The sequence below is a fragment of the Balaenoptera borealis genome (assembly GCF_965194805.1).
Source record: "Balaenoptera borealis genome assembly, chromosome: 20".
NCBI lineage: Eukaryota > Metazoa > Chordata > Mammalia > Artiodactyla > Balaenopteridae > Balaenoptera > Balaenoptera borealis.
The window spans coordinates 55,148,302-55,168,303 of NC_138879.1; the positions used below are offsets into that span (position 1 = coordinate 55,148,302).

Below are 20,002 nucleotides of genomic sequence, written 5' to 3' on the forward strand. Positions count from 1 at the left end.
ATTCTAGGCACAGGATGCTGGAGGCCTTCCTGTCCAAACTTTCCTGGGCCTGAGCGTACCATGGGGACATGGTTACATCTGTTGAAAATGCTGAGTACTAAAGGGTTGGACACATGGGGTTTCCTCTTTCTTTTACCATCTTCCCTGAGGCTGCCTTGCATGTAGCTAAAAGCAGAGGTGGAACGATCTGGTTAAGTGAATGCTTGAGAATATGGAAATTCCTAGGACAAGTTAATTTGGGCATGTCTATGTATGCCATACTTTTTTTTTTTTTTCTTTTTTTAAACAGAGGTAAGTAGGGCATCAATCTGATCCTTAAGGACTTAACACAACTTAGGGTCTGGAAACCATGATCCTTTTTATCATAGGACCTTGACCATGCTAGTTATATACCCTTAATTCATTCTGTACTTATCATTCACAGCAATGTGATTTATATGTCACCAATTATTCAATGTTTGTCTGCTTACTAGGGTGTAAGCTCCATGAGGACAGGAATCATTCATTCCACAAATAACTGTAACTCACCTGTACACATTCCAGCCACTATTCTGAGTCTAGCCTGTCTCCTAGAATACCCATTCTTGTTCCAGGGATGGGAATAAAGGGTATTACTACTAAATGTGGTGGTTTGGTGGCATTCAAGCAGAGGCCTGAAAAAAGTGAGGGACCATGTCATGAAGGTATCTGGAGGAAGAGCATTTTGGGAAAAGGGAACAGAAAGTACAATGGCTCTGAGGCTGGAACATGCTTGGTAGATTCAAGAAACAGCAAGGAGACCAATGGTGCTGATGCAGAATGGTCCAGTTCTCGAGTGGTGGAAAATGAAATCAGAGAGGGTCAGAGGTGGCCCTGGCTATTACTCTGAGCACGACTGGAAGCTACTTTTGAGCAGAATTCAAGTATTTTCCTGTTTGCCATGTGAACAGACTGTCATGGGGGCCAAGGTGGAGGCAAGGATGTGCTATGTCACAATCCAGGTGAGAGTAGCTTGGACTAAGGTGGTAAGAAGCAGATGCTCTACATATTCTGAAGGCAAGGCGTTGAGCAAAGTACCAGGCACCAGTTATCAGTCCCAGAGGAGGACTCTAAACCCTTCTTCCCATTGCATCTTGGTATTGGAGTCGCCAAGGAAAACACAGCATAGTCAAGCTCTGGATGGAATAACGCTTTACTTACATAGGGAAGAGACAGAGCAAGATCAGATCCAGTTGTGTGTGTCGGTCCCCCATGGCTATCAGGTCCCCACAAGCAGCTGACACAGGGCGACTGGCCTACACATCCCTCTAGTGCCACAGTCGAAGGACCCCAACCTCTCCCCCATGTTGCCTGAAATACTGAAAGCTGGGAGTATGCCTGAGGGCTGTTGATGTACATGCTTAAGTGGAACAAAGGAACAGTCATTGTGCATGAAACACGAAAAGATATTCCCGCTCAAGGTGATAAGCCTGGCACAGGGCTGCAGGGGCCCCATCTCTTGGTAAGGAAGTGTTCCCGGCCCAACGTTCATTCTTCTGTGGCCAAGTGTGGGTTAAAAGACTGTGCATGAGACCTCCTTTCCCAACATCGTCTACAGGATTTGTTGTTTGAGTGTTGGGAGTGAGGAAAAGAGAGGAGGAAAGAATGACTTCAAGGTTTTGGATGGAAGCATTGAGGTACTAATTACTGAAAATTGTGCAAGATCATGTGTGTGTGTGTCTGTGTGTGTGCGCATTGGGGACAAATCAGGAGTTGGGTTTTGTTCATGTAGAGTTTGAGGTGCCTGTTAGAAATCCAACTGAGATGTAGAGTTGAGCTGAGATGTCTGGAATTCAGGGGAGAGGTCCAGCTGGAGATAGAAATGTGGAAGCCACCAGTGTAAATGCCATGAGACTGGATGAGGTCCCTGGACAGGAAGGTTGACAGATAAAAGAAAGCTGAGGGTTGAGTCCAGGGTGCTCCAAAGTTTCGGGGTCTGGGATATGGGCAGGGGCCAGGAGAGAAGACCAGGAAGAAGCAGTCAGTGATGTAGAAGGAAAACCTAGAGAGAAGAGCATCCTGGAAGCAAGTCATAAAAAAGTTTCAGAGAAAAGGGAGGGACAAACTTTGTCAAATGTTTCTGAGGCTACGTAAGGTGAAGACCGAGAATTGACCATTGGATTTGGTAAACTAGAAGTTATTGATGACCTGGGTAAGAACTATGGTGGAGTGATGGGGCGGTAATTCAGGGAAGATTGGGTTCAAGAGAAAAAGGGAGGAGAGAACGTGGAAACAACTGTAGTTAAGGAGATCAGAGAAATGGGGTGGGAGCTGGAAGGGATTGGAGGGGCAGGAAGGCTTTTTTTTATGGCTGATGGAAATGATCAAGAAGAGACGGAAAATCCAATGATGCAGGGAAGGGGATGATTGACTGATAATGACTTTGGTATGGAAAAGAGAATGAGGCTATGGGATTCAAACAGAGGGGCTGGCCTCAGAGAGGAGCCTTTCCATTCATCCATGGTAATTCAAGGCAAGACAAAGTGTAGGGGGCAGATGCCCTGAAGTTGGTAGGTGAGTTGGCGGGAGGCTGTGAAATTCTCTTCAGAGCAAGCTCAGTTGCTTGGATGAAGATTCAGAATAGATAGGATGAAATTTCATAAGGGTTGTGTTTTTTCCAGGTGAGTACTAGCGAGAGAGGAAGAAAGGATTTGGAGTACATGCTAGAGAGTCATGATAATATTGTGTATTTGAATGTAAGCAGGGTGAAAAAAAAAAAAAAAGGTAAGGATATGAAGGAATTGAGGGATAGTAAAAAGGCGGTAATGATCCAGTGGTCAGACAGGGGTCAATCATTTTTGGAACTGGCAAACTAAAGATGAGAGACAGTGGTTGGAAAGTAGGATCCTTAGAATTAAGATAATGGAGGAGTGAATGACCTGTATGGAAAGGTCTAGGGTGTGGCCACAGGAGGGAGTGGCCGAGTTAGAATGAGTTAGAATGGGAAGAGAGGAGGTCGTGGAACTGCAAGTCAAGGGCCTTGCAAGGATTTTCTCGATGGAAAGTGAAATTCCTGAGATCAGAACTGACAATGAGCAGGTGCTCAGATCTTGTAGGAATGAGGGGAACGACCCAGGGCCTCTGGATGACTACAGTAAGGAAGCATAGTGGAATATTCAGTCTGGCAGTATGACCTTCAAAGCCAAGAGTGGTGGGGGGCAATGGTATAGAAGATGAATAGAGAGCAGGGAGGAGACCCCCCCCCCCGCAAAGCCTAGTGGAACAAGGGGTATGGGAATGAAAAAAATAGCCACTTGTTGAGAGGATGACAGAGGAAGCCGTGTCCTTAGCAGGAGTTTCGAGCTTTTCTTAGTGGTGGATTCTAGACCCACACAGATGTGGACTCGTCCTAGTGCTGCCTCCCTGGGGTGGCCCAGATTGCCCCTTTTTGGAGGCATTTTCTCTTCTACCAAAGACCGTTCTGTGATGCGGTGTATCACAGTTGTTCCATGCACAGGCTTTGGAGTTCAACTGCCTTGATTCAAATCCTGTATTCCCGCTCCCCTGCTTATTAACTCCATGAACTTAGGCTAATCGATTCACCTTTCCGTGCCTAAGTTTCCTCATCGGAAAATAGGTGTGGTAATGGCTTTAATTACGGGGTTGTTGTGAAGATTAATGGAATCGATATAGGTACAGTGCTTGGAACAGTGCCTAGAACATGGTTAAGTGTGCATACTAGTTTTTGCTAATAGTATGATTATTTTTAAAATTAATCTTCTGCTCGGTTCCTTGTTCTGGAACAGGCTCCTTGTTCTGTTAGGACAGAAAGGTGAAGAAAATGTTTAGAGATGCAACCGAAGATATAGAGATTTTGCTGATAATGGACCATGAGTCCCAGAGGACCCAATGAGAGGATCTGGGGAGTTAGGCGTGGTCAGGTTAGGAGATGGACAGAGGTTTAAGGGAGGAGAGGCGGGGTGATGAGGGTTGAGTTTAGGAAGCCTTAGGGCTTCCTGTGCAGAAGTGAGCAGAGATCAAAAGCCAGACGGAATCAGTCCTGTTGGGGTCTCAGGTAAGAAGGGAGGGGGACAGGGAGCCCTGGGATTTCCTGCAGGTCAGCTGGGGAAGGGCAAGGCTGGGTGAGGGGAGATGTCGCCTGGACAGTACGGAACTCAGGGGCTCCCTCTTCACTTCTGCCAGTGGACGTCGTTAGCGTGGTTCATGGCTCTGTCCCTGGCGACTAGCATCACATGCTTGGCGGGAGGAGAACCCCTCTACATCCTTGCTCAGGAAACGAAAGATGCTTCTGGGGCTCAACACGTGAGTTTTCCCGCCAGCCCAGCCTCTTCCAACACCTCACACTACCCTTTTGGAAGCCCGTTTCATCCCTTGCTCCGATTTCCTCTGAACTGCACCAGGCATCTCATCACGGCTCTGTACCTGTGATTGTGTTGCTTGTAGATAGTTGTACTTGTAGCTCACCTCACCCAGAGCTGAGATAAAAGGTGTCATATAATGTTCCCAAAGCCGCCTCTCTCGTTGCCTGAGCAGGTGCTACTGCTGCAGAATTACCAAAGATGTTAACATTGAGGCCATAAGGACTTGTTGAGCGTTGTCATTTTCTTATGGGACAGATAGTTCCTGTTTTCCTTGGCTCGACACTTACGATTTCGTCAGACACGAAGCCCTCCCGCTGCCATCAACCCCGTGGCTGCACGGCTGTCTGCTCTTGGGTTAACTCTGATGAGCTCGTCGAAGTCCCGGGTCCTAGGGGACAGCACTGCTGTAGACAGCAATCCAGGGATCGCAGACTGGATGGAAAGTTACCCACAGGCGTATGCTGCTTGGCTCTCATAGTGATCAGGAAATTTCGTGTAAAATTCCAGACTTACGGCTCTTTTTGGAAAATCAGGAGACCCAGCCACAAGGACTCTGGGATCCTACATGGCAACCGTTGGCTGGAGTTGAGTCGTGGCGCCCCCTGCAGACAGAGCACATGCTCTCTGAGTCACCAGAGGACCCCTGCACGTGTGCTCCTTGGGGCTGTAACATTCGTGCTATGGGCCTGCTTCTCCTACAGGCACTAGCATTTATAACTCGAGCTACCCAACCTGGGTAAAGGGCCATCTGAGGGCATGTGCGGAGTATAAAGTAATCTGTGAATGATTAATGAGCGCATGGAATATTGATGTGAGGCCAATGAACAGCACTCGGACTCTTCCTGGCTGTTAGTGAGAGTAAACAACTTACATAATCTCTTAAAAAAAAAAGCAAAGACCTAACTAATTGACATATTCTGCTCTTCCTGGAAATTTTAGACTTAAATCAGAAGCATGGGAAACTATGGCTTAAACCCTTACCTTATGCTTGAGAATACCATGGTAATCAAAGTAGAAAAGTGCCTGATTCTTTCCCAGGATAGTGGAGAATTTCACAGCTCCCTTATTCTTTCATGCTGTAGCAACACCAATTATCACCTACTGGACTCTTCAAGGGGTGTGTGTGTGTGTGTGTGTGTGTGTGTATGTGTGTGTATGTGTGTGTTTGTGTGTGTTTTGCCACCCAGAGCTTTCGGGAACAGGTAGTGGAGTTTTGCATTCTTTGTGACAGCAGTGTAAAAAATTGAACAGTCTCGTAACAGAGGTTATTTTTTTCCCCCTGAGAACAGCTGTCTCTCACTAGCTGGGACCTTGAGCAAGTTATTTAACCTCCTCGGTTTTTGCCTCTCTACCTCTGAGGGTAATGGTTTCATCTCACAACGTTTTTGTGAGGGTTAAATCTAATGTTCTACGTGCAAGTGCCTGGCATGGGGCCTTCCGCTGAGAAGGTTCTAAAGAGAGTATTTCTGTTCAGGGCATTCACAAGAAAAGACCCTGAGCAGCGTGGGAACCCCGGGGGATGCTGACACAATGAACCCCCAAAAGCCCAGACTGAGAACAGTGGTCTGAAGGAGGGGGATGTTCTGCCTGATTGAAGAAGCACAGACGGACCGGAGAGAGGGCAGCTATGCATCTGCGGATGTGACTTACCAGCCCACGGAGGTTTCTCTTCCTTTAAGAACCAGGTTTAAAGCATTGCTGCTTAAAACAGTAATTTCCCCTGGGGAACAAGTGAAGAAAAATTCTTTGGCCACAACTCTCTGACTCTGATGTCTATTTGCTTGCGGCCATTTCCCCGAGGGAGGTGGCCCCATCAGCTTGGGTTTTCTAAAATGGTCCAGATCCCTCCTTCCCCAGTAGTCATCAGCCTTGACAAGTAACAAGTGTTTGTGGAGCACCTTCTCATGACCAGGTGCTGCTTTAGGTCCCAGGATACAATGATGATCAAGACATGCCTTTGTCCTTAAATAGCTGACAGTCTAGTGGAGGAGATAAATAGGGAAACAGTTAAATACAGCCTGATAAGTGGTACAACTGGGGTTCCCTCAGGATGCCATGGAAGTTCATGGAAGGACAGTGAAATCAATTTGGGAAAATTTGGGAAGCCTTTCTGGAAGATGTAAGTTCAAGTTGAGATGTGAAGGATACGTAGAGATAGCCAGGCCCATTCAGGCAGAGGGAGAAGCTTGTGCAAAGGCCCCGGGGCAAGACAATATGGTGGGTTTAGAGCCCTCCTGGTGGTCTTCCTGACTATGGGACTGCTAGGGAGTCCCAAGGGACTGGTCAAGGGGGCAAGGCCCCATCGTGAAAAGCTTTGTTTGTCATACTAAGGACTTTGAACTTGATCCTTGAATTTTTCCAGCCATCCCAACATTTGGGGGCCCAGTCTACATCTCTGAGATGGCTTCACATACCCAGAAGTGGCACATACATAGCTCCCCTTTTGAAATGCACAGTCACACTATCTGTCACCTGGTCAGGGATGACTGCATTCCTGATACAGAAAGAAGATGACCTAGGCACATACATTTCCCACTTTCAGGGGCAGGTCCCATTCACATATGTTCCATGGTCAGAACAATGCACCCCAAATTTTGGTTTGCACAAACTAGAATTTATATATACAGCATTAAACATTTATATAAAATTTATATACAGCCTGGTGCTCTTGCTGTTATCACTGACCTACCTGTTCTCACATCTTTGAGTTCTCAGGAGTTTAAAGTATTGTAAGTGTTCATTCCATAGACCTCCAACTCAGGTTTGCAAAGTAAAGGGTAAGGCTCTTATTTTTCCATAACTGAATTTGGGTTCTGTCTCCAGTTCCACACCTCTGTCCATGGAAACTCAATGGTAGTCATTCCAGGACAAACTCAACCCATTCAAGGTTTTCTCGATTCATTCACCGTTCTCCCATTTCTTCTTTCCTCCATGATTGAACCTCATTTCCAGGAGACTTGAGGGCTGTCCAGGCGTTGGGAGTGGCGTTTGGTTCTAGGCCATTACGTCTTCTCTTCTACAGCTACCACAATGGCCTCACTCTCATTGGCCCTGATTGTCACTGCCCATCCTTGCCAGGCTCCTTTGGGATGTCTGAGCCTTCATCTTTTCCCTAGTGGTTGGTCCATAAAGGTCACTCTGAATCTCCACGAGCTGACCAGGGGCCACTAGGGCCCACCAGCCCTAAAGATTGAATGAGAAGCATTCAGCCTCTCGCCTTCCCATGTGGAGCCTGATGGGTCAGGCCCATTTCCCTAGACCCTGGAGTCAGCTCTCCATCCCTGTGGCTCCATGAAAGGATACAGGTGGAGAGTCCCGAGACCCCGTTCACTTTCCTAGGCCCTGCTCAGCACGGAAGCAGTGACTCCTTCTGCTTTTGAACTTATGGTACTCCTCCACCCTATAGACTTGACCTCAAAGGGGCAAGACAGGAGCCCCACCTCAGGACCACTCATAATTTCCCGCTTTTCTCACTTTAGGGGATTTTAATATAATATGAATGGTGATAAAACTGGCTCTAACCGATCGTGAATTCTTTTTGCTTACTTTTTTGGAAATAAACTTTCTGTGCTGGGTTTTTATGGGCTCTGCTTTGGAACTCCAGTATCCCTCTCTCTCAGGCTTTTGCCTCTGCCTTGGGTTCAAACATTCATTTTGAAACGTGAAAGCTGAGCATGGATTTATTTATTTTTTCCCTTCTTTACCGTTGTGACAACCTTCCTCAAAGGCATTTGGAATAGAACAGTCTCACTGTTGGTCATGGAAGGTAGAGATAAAGGAGTAGCCAGCAAAACTCCCATGGGCTTTACCTCCATAATAGAAGTATCCTTCCGCAGCAGGGTTACCCATCGTGTGCAATAAACAGGGAGCACTTGTCTGATTTGAGATCTGCAAGGGTCTACAGCAGGAAGAGGATGAGCTGAGTGCCGTCCATGGTCTAGAACGCCAGGGGCAAAGGATCCGCTTACTTTCTTCCCTACTAAAACCACTAAACATAAAATAAATAAGCAACAAAGATGTACTGTATAGCATAGGGAATCATACCAATATCTTGCAATAACCTATAATGGAATAAAATCTGCAAAAAAAAACCCACAAAAAAACCCTGAATCACTTTGCTGTGCCTCTGAAACACAATACTGTAAATCAACTACACTTCAATAAAAAAAAAGAATAAAATCTCACATAAATGAAAACAAGGCGTATCAGAAGGCAAGTGCATGACAGAAACGCTATGCTAGCAAAAACGTCCGCTGAAACCTCTATTTCTATCTCTTTCTCTGTCTCTATCTCTGCCTCCATCTCTATTTCAACTCTTTACAAGCCTGTGCACCCAGGAGAATGTGATAGTTGCTGCTTACTGTACCCTCTAGAGGCAAAAGAATGGCCAACCCAGTTGTGTCCAGTGAACCCACTGCAGAGTTAGACCAAAGCACACCAGCTGCTTCCTGGTTGCTTTCTCAGCCTGGTGTTTGGATCTGGGAGCGTTCTATCCACAGGGCTCTTGGGAACAGGATCCCAGCACACAGTGTAGAGAGGAAATCTCTTGGTCCTCATTGCAGTGTGTTTGTGGATGTCTAATGGATATCAGAGACTTCTTTTTCACTTGTTTTCCAAGGTTGGGCATGAGAGTTGTCAGTTTATTTGTTTGCTTGCTTCTTTTTAATGTTAACTGGGAGAGTTGAGCCTTGATCAGAGAGAGCATAGGATGGTCTAAAGTAGAAAAGTCCTCGGATCAGCCTCAGAGGTTGAGCTCATTGTGAACCCAGAACTCAAAGGATAACATTCTAGCTTTAGGTGCAAAGTTTACCTTCAAGTGACTGGGTCATCCTTGATCCCTGGAGGTCTCTGTGGTGTTCCGGGGTGCTTCAACCCTGCACCTTCCAAAGAAAGGACTGGCCCTTGACCAGAGAGATCTTCTAAGTCCTCGGAGTATTCTGCTTGATAAGAGTGTTTTTGTATACCTGGGGCCTTGGGCTACCCCAGATAGTTTATGGCTACAATGTGATTTATAATGAATGTGTGCCTTTGTTTGCCTGGGGCCCTGGGCCATGCTGTATTAGTTTGACCTCTGGAAGTGCTGAAGACAGGGTAGCTAAGGTCAGTCATGTGGGTATTTCATGCCTAGGTGACTGACTCCCAAGAAAAACCTTGGACATGAAAGCTCAGGTAAGCTTCCCTGGCTGGCAGGACTTCCCAGGTGCTATCACACATAATTACTGGGAGGAGTACGTCCTGTTTGTGCTACTCTACTGAGAGAGGGCAGCTGGAAGGCCATGTCTGGTTTCTCCTGGACTCTGCCCTGTGTACCTCTTTCCTTTGCAAATTTGAGTCTGTATCCTTTCACTGTCATAAACCATAACCATGAGTGTCAGAGCTTTCCTGAGTTCTATGAGTCCTTCTGGTGAATCACTGAACCTGAGGATGGTCTTGGGAGCCCCTTACCCAGCTCGGAACCTTTCAAAGGGAGAGATGCCACTTCTGGCCAAATTTCAGAGTTTCCACGGCCCTTGCAAAATTTTTTCCAGTTGGCTTCAGGTTGGTTCTTCCTCACATGAACCCTTCTGGACAGTTAAATTTTCCTGTGATTCTGAGGTCCCTGACTCCTGGCCCTCTGACCCGTGTTGTTGAGTCATTCAACTTTCCAGTCACAGATTGCTCTGACGTCCTCAGCCCCAATGACTCAACTTCCATTCACTTCAGCAATCCACGTCCACTGCCACCTCCTATACCTTGTTCATCACTTGGGACGCCTCAACCTACAAAACGATATGCTCAGAAATCTAGCACTACAACCTCTTTGGGCCAGATGTTTAAGAGCATGAGTTTTGGGGTTAGTCAAGTCCAGAGTAACTTAACTTCCTTGAGCTGTAGTTACTTTTCTGTAAAGTGAGAGAGGACCCAATGGAACCATACGCGTAAAGCTCTTAGTTAATGCCTGGTGCCTACATGCCTGGGATTACAATAAGAGCTACTGTTACCAAGCTTGTGATGGTTAACTTTATGTGCCAATTTGACTGGGCCATAGGATGCCCAGATATCTGCTTAAATATCATTTCTGCCTGTGAGGGTGTTCCCAGAAGAGATCAGCATTTGGATCTGTGGACTCAGTAAAGCCGATGGCCCTCCTCAACATGGGTGGGCATCATCCAATGCCCATGGGCATTGATTCATGGGCCTGAGTAGAAGAAAAAGGCAGAGGAAGGTGGCCTTTTTTCTCTCTGCCTGACTGCTTAAACTGAGACATTGGTCTTCTCCTGGCAGTGGCCTTAGACTCACAATCCTGGCTCTCCAAGTTCTCAGGCTTTCAGACTTGGAATGGAACTACAGCGCCATTTTCCTGGGGCTCCAGGTTGAAGTCGGCAGGTCACAGGACTTCTTAGCTTCCATAATTGCATGAGTCAGTTCCTTCTAATGAGACTTATTATAAGGAATTGGTTCTGTTTCTCTAGAGGACCTTGACTAATACAAAGCCTTATGGTTACGTGCTGGGTATATTTGACACCTGATTTTGCAGGCTGTCAGACCTCTCTTGGCCTTGCCCATCTCCCCGTCTTAGGCTAGATTTAATCACCCATCTCTTCAAGGGCCTCTCATCCCATCCCTCCTCACGCTCATCTCCTTGTCCTCCTTCCACAGCTGCACCTCCATCCCCACTGCTGTGTCAATCCAAATGCTTGTTTTCACTCTCCCTGGCCCGGGGCTGCCGGACAATACTTGGGAAAAAGCACATCACCATGCTGAAGTGGTTCCATTACACATTTATGAGACTCTCAGCCTCTGCTGGGCCGCCACTGCTGCTCGCTCATCTTTTAATTATCTCTAGTTGACCTTCTCTTACTTTCTCTTCAGCGGCTGCCCCTGACCTCCACCCCCTCCACCCAACCCACCATCGCCTCCTCATTCCCAGCTCATGGGGAAGCTGGGGCTCTACAGAGATAATGGAGACCCTCAGAGACGATCTATCTCATGTATGCCCCTGGGTCTTCTTAATTTGTCTATATTTTTACCTATATTTGCTTCCTTCATGATTCTATTTGAAGGAGTTATTACTCATCACCAAAGTTAACCTTTCTAGCAGTAACTGCTGACTCCTTTGCTTCCTGTTTTTTTCTCTAGAAAAAATTTAATTCCCTCTCTCATATATCCTCCTTCTCACTCTCTCTCATTCTCTCTCTCCCCACTCCCCCCTCGCCAAACCCCAGGCTTTTCTCCCTGATATACAAGTATGCCCACACTTCCTCTGCCTCATCCTTTTCCCTTTTCTTTCTACACTGCTTATCTTTCAAGATCTGCCCCATGGGTCCCTATCTTCCCACTGCCTAAGTAGTTCCTACTTGCTCTGTCAAGTGGTCCTTGCCTTTGCTGCCCATTGGAACCCTATGGGGGCCTAACTCATTCATTTTTAAATTTCTGGTTCCCAACAGACAGCCTAGAACACTGCAAGAGGCCAGTGGGCATCTGCTAGTGGAACCAGGAAGGATGATGTGTGGGTGGTCCAGAGAGAAAGGCAGAGTAGGAGCAGGGACACGATGGCACTCTGCGGAGGGAGAGCAGGACTTGGCATCTGTGTGTCACGTGAAGCAAGGACTAGAGTTGCTCACAAAATCTTCCTTGCTCCGGGTGTCAGGGACAGAATGCTGAGCTGGGCAGCACCTGTGTCTGACATAATATGTTATATATTATGGTTTTATGCTTGTGTGCTGGGAAGGAGCAGAATTGGATTATCTCCCTGCCCCAGGAAATAGCCATGTAGTAAGCGGTAATGGGATCAACGTGCACGGACTGAAATTCTCTATAACCTCCCAGGGAAAAGAGCAGTAGGAAGAATTCTCTCTCAGGGAGAAAGTGTTTGGGCCTCAACATTGGAGATAAAGAGAGACCTGTTAAATCAGGTGACGGCTTTGGGAGCTGCCAGAACAGAAGGTGGTGCCAGAGCCCCCCAGGCTGGACCACTTTTCCACCTGCCTCTCTGGCCAGTTATGCTAAGTGAGATTCTCTCCTGGTGTAAGAGGGAGGTTACCAGCCCTTTCTTCAGGGCTGCACAAAGCTGCACAAAGCTTCTTTCCTTTTTTCTTCCCACCTCTTTTTACTCACTGGCACTTCTGTGTCTTCGATTTTTTGCCCACATTGCCGTTACAGCAACTTTCAACCATATAATGTCATAGATATTTGACATTGAGGATTTAACACTAGTGACTTCTACTTTAGGCATCGTATCCCAAAGAGCCATGGCATGGAGTAGTTTGTCACGTTGCTAAAGTATGAGTCTGTATGACCTGCTCCGTGATGGGGGGGCGGGAGTTAGTTAGCAAGTTAGTGAGTCTGGTCAACTGCCCAACCTATGCATTTCATTATTGCTTTTTTATTCATTCATTCGACAAATATTTTTTGAGTATCTAGTATATGCCAGCCCCTATGTTATGACGCTAGGTTGGCAATAAAGTGGAGAATGAAAAGGTTCTCTGCTCCCGTGGACTGTACCTTTGGGTGGAGGATGAGGGGAGGGAAGAAGAATAAACAAAACAATTAATTTCATGTGGTGATATGTTCTATGAAGAAAATAAAGCCAGGTGATGTGATGGAAAGTGAGAGAGAGAGGTGGGCATTGGAAAGGAGCCCTGCCCACTGCAGCGTTATTCACAGCAGCCAAAAGGTGGAAGCAACCCACGTGTACATCAGTGGATGGATGGATAAACAAAATGTTGTGTGTTCATAAAATGGAATATTATTCAGCCGTAAAAAGGAATGGAATTCTGATACACGCTACGATGTGGATGAATCTTGAAAACGTTATGCTAAATGAAATAAGCCAATACAAAAGGGTAAATATTGCATGATTCCATTTATATGAATACTTAGAAAAGGCAAATTCGTAGAGACAGAGAGTGGACTAGAGATTACCAGGGGCTGGAGGAAGGGGGAAGTGGGGAGTCGTTTCTTGGTGGGTACAGAGTTTCTGTTTGGGATGATGAAAAAGTTTTGGAAAGAGGCAGTGGTGGAGGTCACACAACACTGTGAATGTACTTCATGCCACTGATTTGTACACTTAAAGATGGCAAGTTTTGTGTTACATATATTTTACCACAATTTAAAAAAAGAAGAAGGAGGGAGATTTGCAGTGAAGAGAGGAGCCGCCATGTGAAGATGGGGGGAGGGGACCATCCTGCTGGGAGGAACGTCAAGGGCAAAGATGGCAAAGCAGGAAAGAGCTCGGATTGTTTTTGGTTCTCCATTGCTTTGTGCATAGTAACGATCGTAAGTGTTAAAGATGTTTCTTTGTTAAAAAAAAAAAAAAAAAAGCTTCAGAAAGGAAGTTGATGGTCACTGCTGGCGGGGGTAGTGAAGAGATTTAAAAGCAATGGTACGGACGAGTTTGGGGATTTTCAGAGCTCTCCAAATGCCTTCCTCAGGAAGGCAGAGTCCTCTGCAGCTCTCGGTTTGCAGGTCCAGCCTCCCATCCAGCTGTGAGCATCTTGACGCTGCCCAAGGTTGTACTGTTTCAATTCTGTGCCTCCTACACTTGTATTTGGTGAGTGATGGGTGATTAAGTAGACGACCTGGGAGTCATTTACATGTGGGACTATGTAGGTTAACAGTGCTAAACCAGCAAGCAGGAGAAATGGATTCTTGGCCTAGTTCCGCCGTTAACTAGTTGTGTGTGTATAGATAAATGGCTTAGTCTATCTGGGCTTCAGATTCTTCCTCCACAAAATGCATGCTTTGGACAAGATTAGAGAAAACAAATATATAATACACATATTCCTTTTCACACGTCTGACAGTAGGGCCAGATGGTGATGTGTGGACACCCCAGGCCTGATTGGCCCTCCTCCAAGCCAATATTCCTTACAAGTTTTTTCAGTATTTACTTGCCTGGGGAGGTGGAAGAGATTAAAAGCAACTGATTTTTTTTTTTTTGTACTAATAAAAATTGTATTTATGAATTTACTTCAACAAGGCAAAGCAGAATCACTGAAAAATTGTTTGTGTGTGTGTGTTCTTGTTTCCTCTTTGGGTTTCTTTAGTCCTCTTTAACGTGTATATAATAAAATAAATTTCTTCTTCTGAGAAAAAGGCACTATATCATGGGATATTTAGATTGAGATTTTAAGTTCACTGGGACTGCCTGAGAAAGTTGTAAGAGGTTTCAGTAGAGCTGGGCTTTTAAAATTTTTCGTGTCAGGATGCTGTCTGCTTTGGTGGGAGTGGGAAAAATCATATTTAACTGGTTGATCTCAGTGATGTTTTAGTGTTCATTTTGGATCAGCGTTTCCCAACAGCTGCCCCAAAGGCCTGGAACTCCCGTAGCTGTCCAGGGCAGACACTGCTAACAGATCACAGCACTCCTTCCTGCAGAGCCCAGACGGGACTCCAGCTTTCTCGCCACCACTTCCAGTTACGGATTCCATTGGCCATCCTCGGGCTGGGTGGATGCTGTGATTCCTTCTGACCTCAGTGTTGTAGAACTCTGTGATCTGAAATTTTGCATGATTTAAAAGGAATCACCGTTTGTCTGGGACCTAAGTAACTGACATGTAATTTGGTTTCAGACATGTTGATGTTTATGTAAATGTTTGTGTAGAAGAAAATGATGTTGGAAGCTAGAAAAATCCCTCCTGGACATCTCTCCTGGTTTTATAGCATTTAAAAGAAGTGACAATTGAAGGAAATTTTATGGAAATATTCTGGGCTACTGTCAACTAGTATGGAGAGCAACTGAAGACCTAGAATTCAGAGGGTGGTCCTAGAACCTGGACGGAAGGAAGACCTTGCTTTTCAGGAACCAAACAGCTTTAGCAATGGATTGAGGTAGGAAATGATCTAGGAAGATCTGTTGACAACTGCAAAGGCTTTATTTATGTGAACTACACCAAGCTCCAATCTAAATTAGGTTGAACTTTGAAATAGCCAATGCTGTAGCAGAATAGCTTTTGCTCCCAAAGGCTGACAATGGGAGTATTTAAGTATTTAAGGAGCTCACAAGCTTTAGAGATTAAAAAAACATGGTTTTGAATCCTGACTCCTGCAATTACTTGCTGTGGGACCTTGAAATAAGTAATTCATCATCTTTGAGTCTGTTTGCTTATCTGGGCAATGAAGATACTTATCACTTAACTTTCGGCATGTGGTGAGGCTTAAATAAGGTATCAGTGGTGACACCTGCTGAGGCCCAGAGCAGGCATGGAAATACAACCTGGGTGATTGCATCAAGCATGAGGAGGGCTTCACGGACACTTTCCAGTAAGGGGTCTGTGGTTGGGGCACCACGAGGGCACTGATGAACTTGGAACCAGAAATTGGGTCTGTGGAGGAGAAACACGAATCAGCTGTACAACCCAATAGGAAAACAATATCAAGAGGCAAATCACAACTTAATCAAGGAGATGAAAATGGATACAATGTGTTTCGATCAAATGGGGCGGCGGGGGGAGGGGAAGATTATCCTACTGTTGGGATTATAAATCGGCATGGCCATTTGGAAAGGCAGTTTGAAAGTTTTGTCAAATTCCACTCAGCAGTGTACCCCTCCTCCCCTATACAATGGTTCTGCCCTACACAAACCACCAGAAGAGGAGGAAACCCTTGCCATGGTTTATTTATTCTTTATAAGTTACAAAGTCCTGTCCTATGACATGTGCATTCATCTATTTGTAATTTATTACCTATTGGAGTGTAAGCTCAGTGAGGTCAGTGTCTTTGTCTCTCATGTTCATAAACATACCATCATGAAATGCAGAACATGAGTGTATAGAAAAGATTCTAGAAAGTTCTAGAGAGAGAAGAAAAAAAAAAAACCTTTCATATGCATCATAACAGCAAATCAGAAAATATGTTGTGTTTAAACATACGTAAATGATACCCTACTGTATGCATTATTCTGCAGCTTGCTTTTTCAGTCAGCATTTGATTTGCAGGTCTAGCCATATAGGTACTTAGAGATCTACAGCTATTCTGTTTAACTTCAGATTCTGTCATCCCTGCACTATTGCAGGGGTAGCAAACTCAAATTCTACAGAGGTTATGCAGGACACCTAAATGTGAGGCAGCCTTGGAGGAAGACGTGTTATAATCAGATATTATGCCTGCCTAATTACATGGCCATATAAAATGTTGCATATGCCAACTAAAATCACCAAACAGAACATTTACCAAGGTTATATTTTGCCTAAGAACTAGCAGTTTGTGAACTTTGCTGTTGTTTTCTCATACTTAATGTTATGGCTAATCTTTTATGGGTAACCATTGGTATTTTAGGTTATTTCCTCTTTCCCTCCCAAATTAGGACTAACTTGGGTTACAAATTTGGGGATTAACTTGAGAACACAGAAGATAGGAAAAGGAAGATCAAAATGTCAGTTGCATTTCTTAAAGCTGACTGGAGAAAGTGATTTTAGATCTGTGGCCAAAGGGACTTAGAGTCTCTCCTCTTGATTTTGACAGAATCACGGGCAGAGTCACGGTACACCTGCACATCTCCACCTGAGGGCTGGACTCCTACCACCTGGCAGGTAAGGAGACAGGGTGCACACTTTTTATAGCTTATGAATTTGACCAGACAGGAGTAGGGGCTGGGCCAGGCAAGCTCAGTTCCCTCTTTCAAAAGCAAATATCAGACAAAGCACTGCTCTTATGCGAAGAAATTAGTAGAGGTGGAGAGAAAAGCTAGGAGTGTTATCCTCACAGAAGTTCCTCTTCACTGAAAGCATGAGACTAGTAGGGAGGTTGATTCCCTTAATAGATAACCAACATTTTGTCTCTGGAAACTTCCCTTCCTCCTCCTCCTCCTCCTCCTCCTCCTCCTCCCCCTCCCCCTCCTCCTCCTCCTCCTCCCCCTCCTCCCCCTCCTCCCCCTCCTCCCCCTCCTCCCCCCTCCTCCCCCTCCTCCCCCTCCTCCCCCTCCTCCCCCTCCCCCTCCTCCCACTCCCCCTCCTCCCCTCCCCCTCCCCCTCCCCCTCCTCCCCCCTCCCCCTCCTCCTCCTCCCCCCCTCCCCCTCCCCCTCCCCCTCCTCCTCCTCTCATGTAACAGATTTAACTAAGACAACTCTTGATCCTGGTTTCTTTTCAATAATTTTTCCAGCTACATGGAGAAAACCTTTTCATTGCTAGCTTTTGGTATTTCTGTGAGTCATGGATTCTTTCTCCTGATACATCTTTGATTACTGTTTTTATTCTATTAATTTTGATCTGTTCTCTGATTCATTATCATTTCTCTTACAATTTTCAACTCTTTGTTTTAAAAATATGTTGATTTCCGTAGGTTTTTTTCATCCCCTCTCATACCTTCATTTTCCTCCTGAAATTCATGTCTCCAGCCCAGACTTCTGTCCTAAGCTTCAGATACATATATCCAATTGTTGTCAAGTTCAATGTATCAAAAAGAAGTTCTTTTTAAAGATTATTATTTTTTAAATTTATTTTTAAAAGTTGAAGTATAGTTGATTTACAATATTGTGTTAGTTTCAGGTATACAGCAAAGTGATTTGGTTATACATATATATGTATATGTCTATATTCTTTTTTCTATTCTTTTTCATTATAGTTTACTACAAGATATTGAATATAGTTCCCTGTGCTGTACAGTAAATCTTTGTTGTTTATCTATTTTATATATAGGAGTGTGCATCTGTTAATCCTATACTCCCAATTTATCCCTCCCCCACCTTTCCCTTTGGTAACCATAAGTTTGTTTTCTACGTCTGTGACTCTGTTTCTGTTTTGTAAGTAAGTTTATTTGTAGTATTTTTTAGATTGCACATATAAGTGAGATCATATGATATTTGCCTTTCTCTGCCTGACTTACTTCACTTAGTATGATAATCTCTAGGTCCATCCACATTGCTGCAAATGGTATTATTTCATTCTTTTTTTATGGCTGAGTAATATTCCATTGTATACATGTACTACATCTTCTTTATCCATTCATCTGTCAATGGATACTTAGGTTGCTTCCGTGTCTTGGCTACGGCGAATAGTGCTGCTATGAATATTGGGGTGAGTGTATCTCAAAAAGAAGTTCTTATCTTCCCCTTAAAACTTGTTCCTTCTCCTGACTTACAGCCTATATACCCTTTAAACCACGTGGATTGAAAAATCATGTCTTCTTTTTAAGGTTCGTTGAGAATATTAGATGAGATAATGCAAGTGGTTGCTGCTTAGCTGTCAAGAAAAATGTGTACATAAAAGTCTTCTTGCAGAATGTGAGCCTGCATTAGACTGTAAAGCACAGCTGTTATCCTAGGACTCCTTCACTTCCTGTGTTATGTTCAGTGCTTTCCTTTTATTCTTGGTAGATTCCTAAGAAAGACTGAAAGGCAGGGAAAAGTTTTGAGTCCTCATATACATCTTAAAACATCTGTATTGTTTCTCATATTCAATTTATGATTTAGATGGGTATAAAATTCCAGGCAGTAAGTTCTGGCAGTAAGTGTTTCCCCCAGAATTCTGAAGGTTTTGCTCCATTATAGTCCAGTGTCTGATGTTGCTTATAAGAGGCCTGTTGTGTTTCTGATTTCTTTTCCTTAGCATATAACCCATTATTTTTTCCTTTCTGGGTATTTTTATTTTTTAATTTATTCTTTAGTGTAGTTATATACCAATTTTACTTAAAAAAAAGTCTGGGTGGGCGGGGGAGCTGCCACACAGGGTGGAAAGAAGCATAAGAGTAGATCAGGTGGTTTCAAAGGTCCTCAGAGAAGCGCTCAGAAACTCTATTCCAACCAGGTCCTCATTACCTCTGGGTATTTTTAGAACCCTTTCTTTATCCCTGGGGTTCTGAAATTTCAAAACAGTGTGCCTTATTTGGCTTTTTATTACTCATCTTGCAGAGTATTTTATGGGCCCCTTCAATCTGGACACTTACTGGCTTTCAGTTCTGAAAAGTACTCTCCTATTATTTCCTTTGATGATTTCCTTTTCTTTATTTCCCCTGTTGTTTGAAAGTCCAATTATTTAGATATTGTGATTTCTGAAAAAAAACCTCTTTTCCTTCCTCCACTGTTTTCTACCTCTTGATCTTTTGGTCCATTTCTGGACTGTTTCCCCAACTTTATATTCTATTATTGAATTTTTGTTATCAAATGTTTTGATTTTCAAAAGTTTTCTCTTTGTTTTTGAAATGACCATTTGGGTAGTGTGCTGTTCTTTTTGTAATACGCAGTGTGTAGGGGCGGTGTCTCCTTTCACTCCACTAAAGAGTCTGTTTACAGATTTTTCTTCTACTCCTTCAGTCGTGTCTGAATCATCCAGGTTTCTTATTTATATTTATTTGTTTTGCTCTTTTTCTTTCAGAGGCCTTTCTCAAGTGTCTGGTTGTCCTTTGCTGGCCATGTCTTTTTAAGGTGGCAAAATATCCTTAATGTAGGATTTACCATTTTAACTATTTTTTTTCAGTATACAATTCAGCAGAATTAAGTAAATTTACATTGTTGGGCAACCATCACTACTATCCATCTCCAGAACTTTACCATCATCCCAAACTGAAATTACGTACCTATTAAGCCATAACTCCCTATTTTCCCCTCCCCCAGCTCCTGGTAACCATTATTTGACTTTTTTTTTTTGATGAATTTGACTATTCTAAGTACTTCATGTAAGTGGAATCGTACAATGTTTGTCCTCTTGCGTCTGGCTTATTTCACTTAACATAATGACTTTAAGGTT

The 20,002-nt window shown here is 44.4% G+C and overlaps 1 protein-coding gene across 23 annotated transcripts in view; it reads left to right on the plus strand.

The window, feature by feature from the left end:
* Window positions 1-20,002, plus strand: part of ADPRM (ADP-ribose/CDP-alcohol diphosphatase, manganese dependent) — a 385,000-nt gene that overhangs the window by 151,478 nt on the left and 213,520 nt on the right. For all 23 annotated transcript variants that reach the window (XR_014238652.1, XR_014238653.1, XM_082373310.1 and 20 more), the window contains one exon: window positions 16,784-16,851. Coding sequence is in view for 20 of the 23 variants with exons in the window: in XM_082373310.1 (XP_082229436.1) it covers window positions 16,784-16,851 (68 nt within the window). In the remaining 3 variants the exon portion in view is untranslated. The remainder of the gene's footprint in view (window positions 1-16,783; window positions 16,852-20,002) is intronic.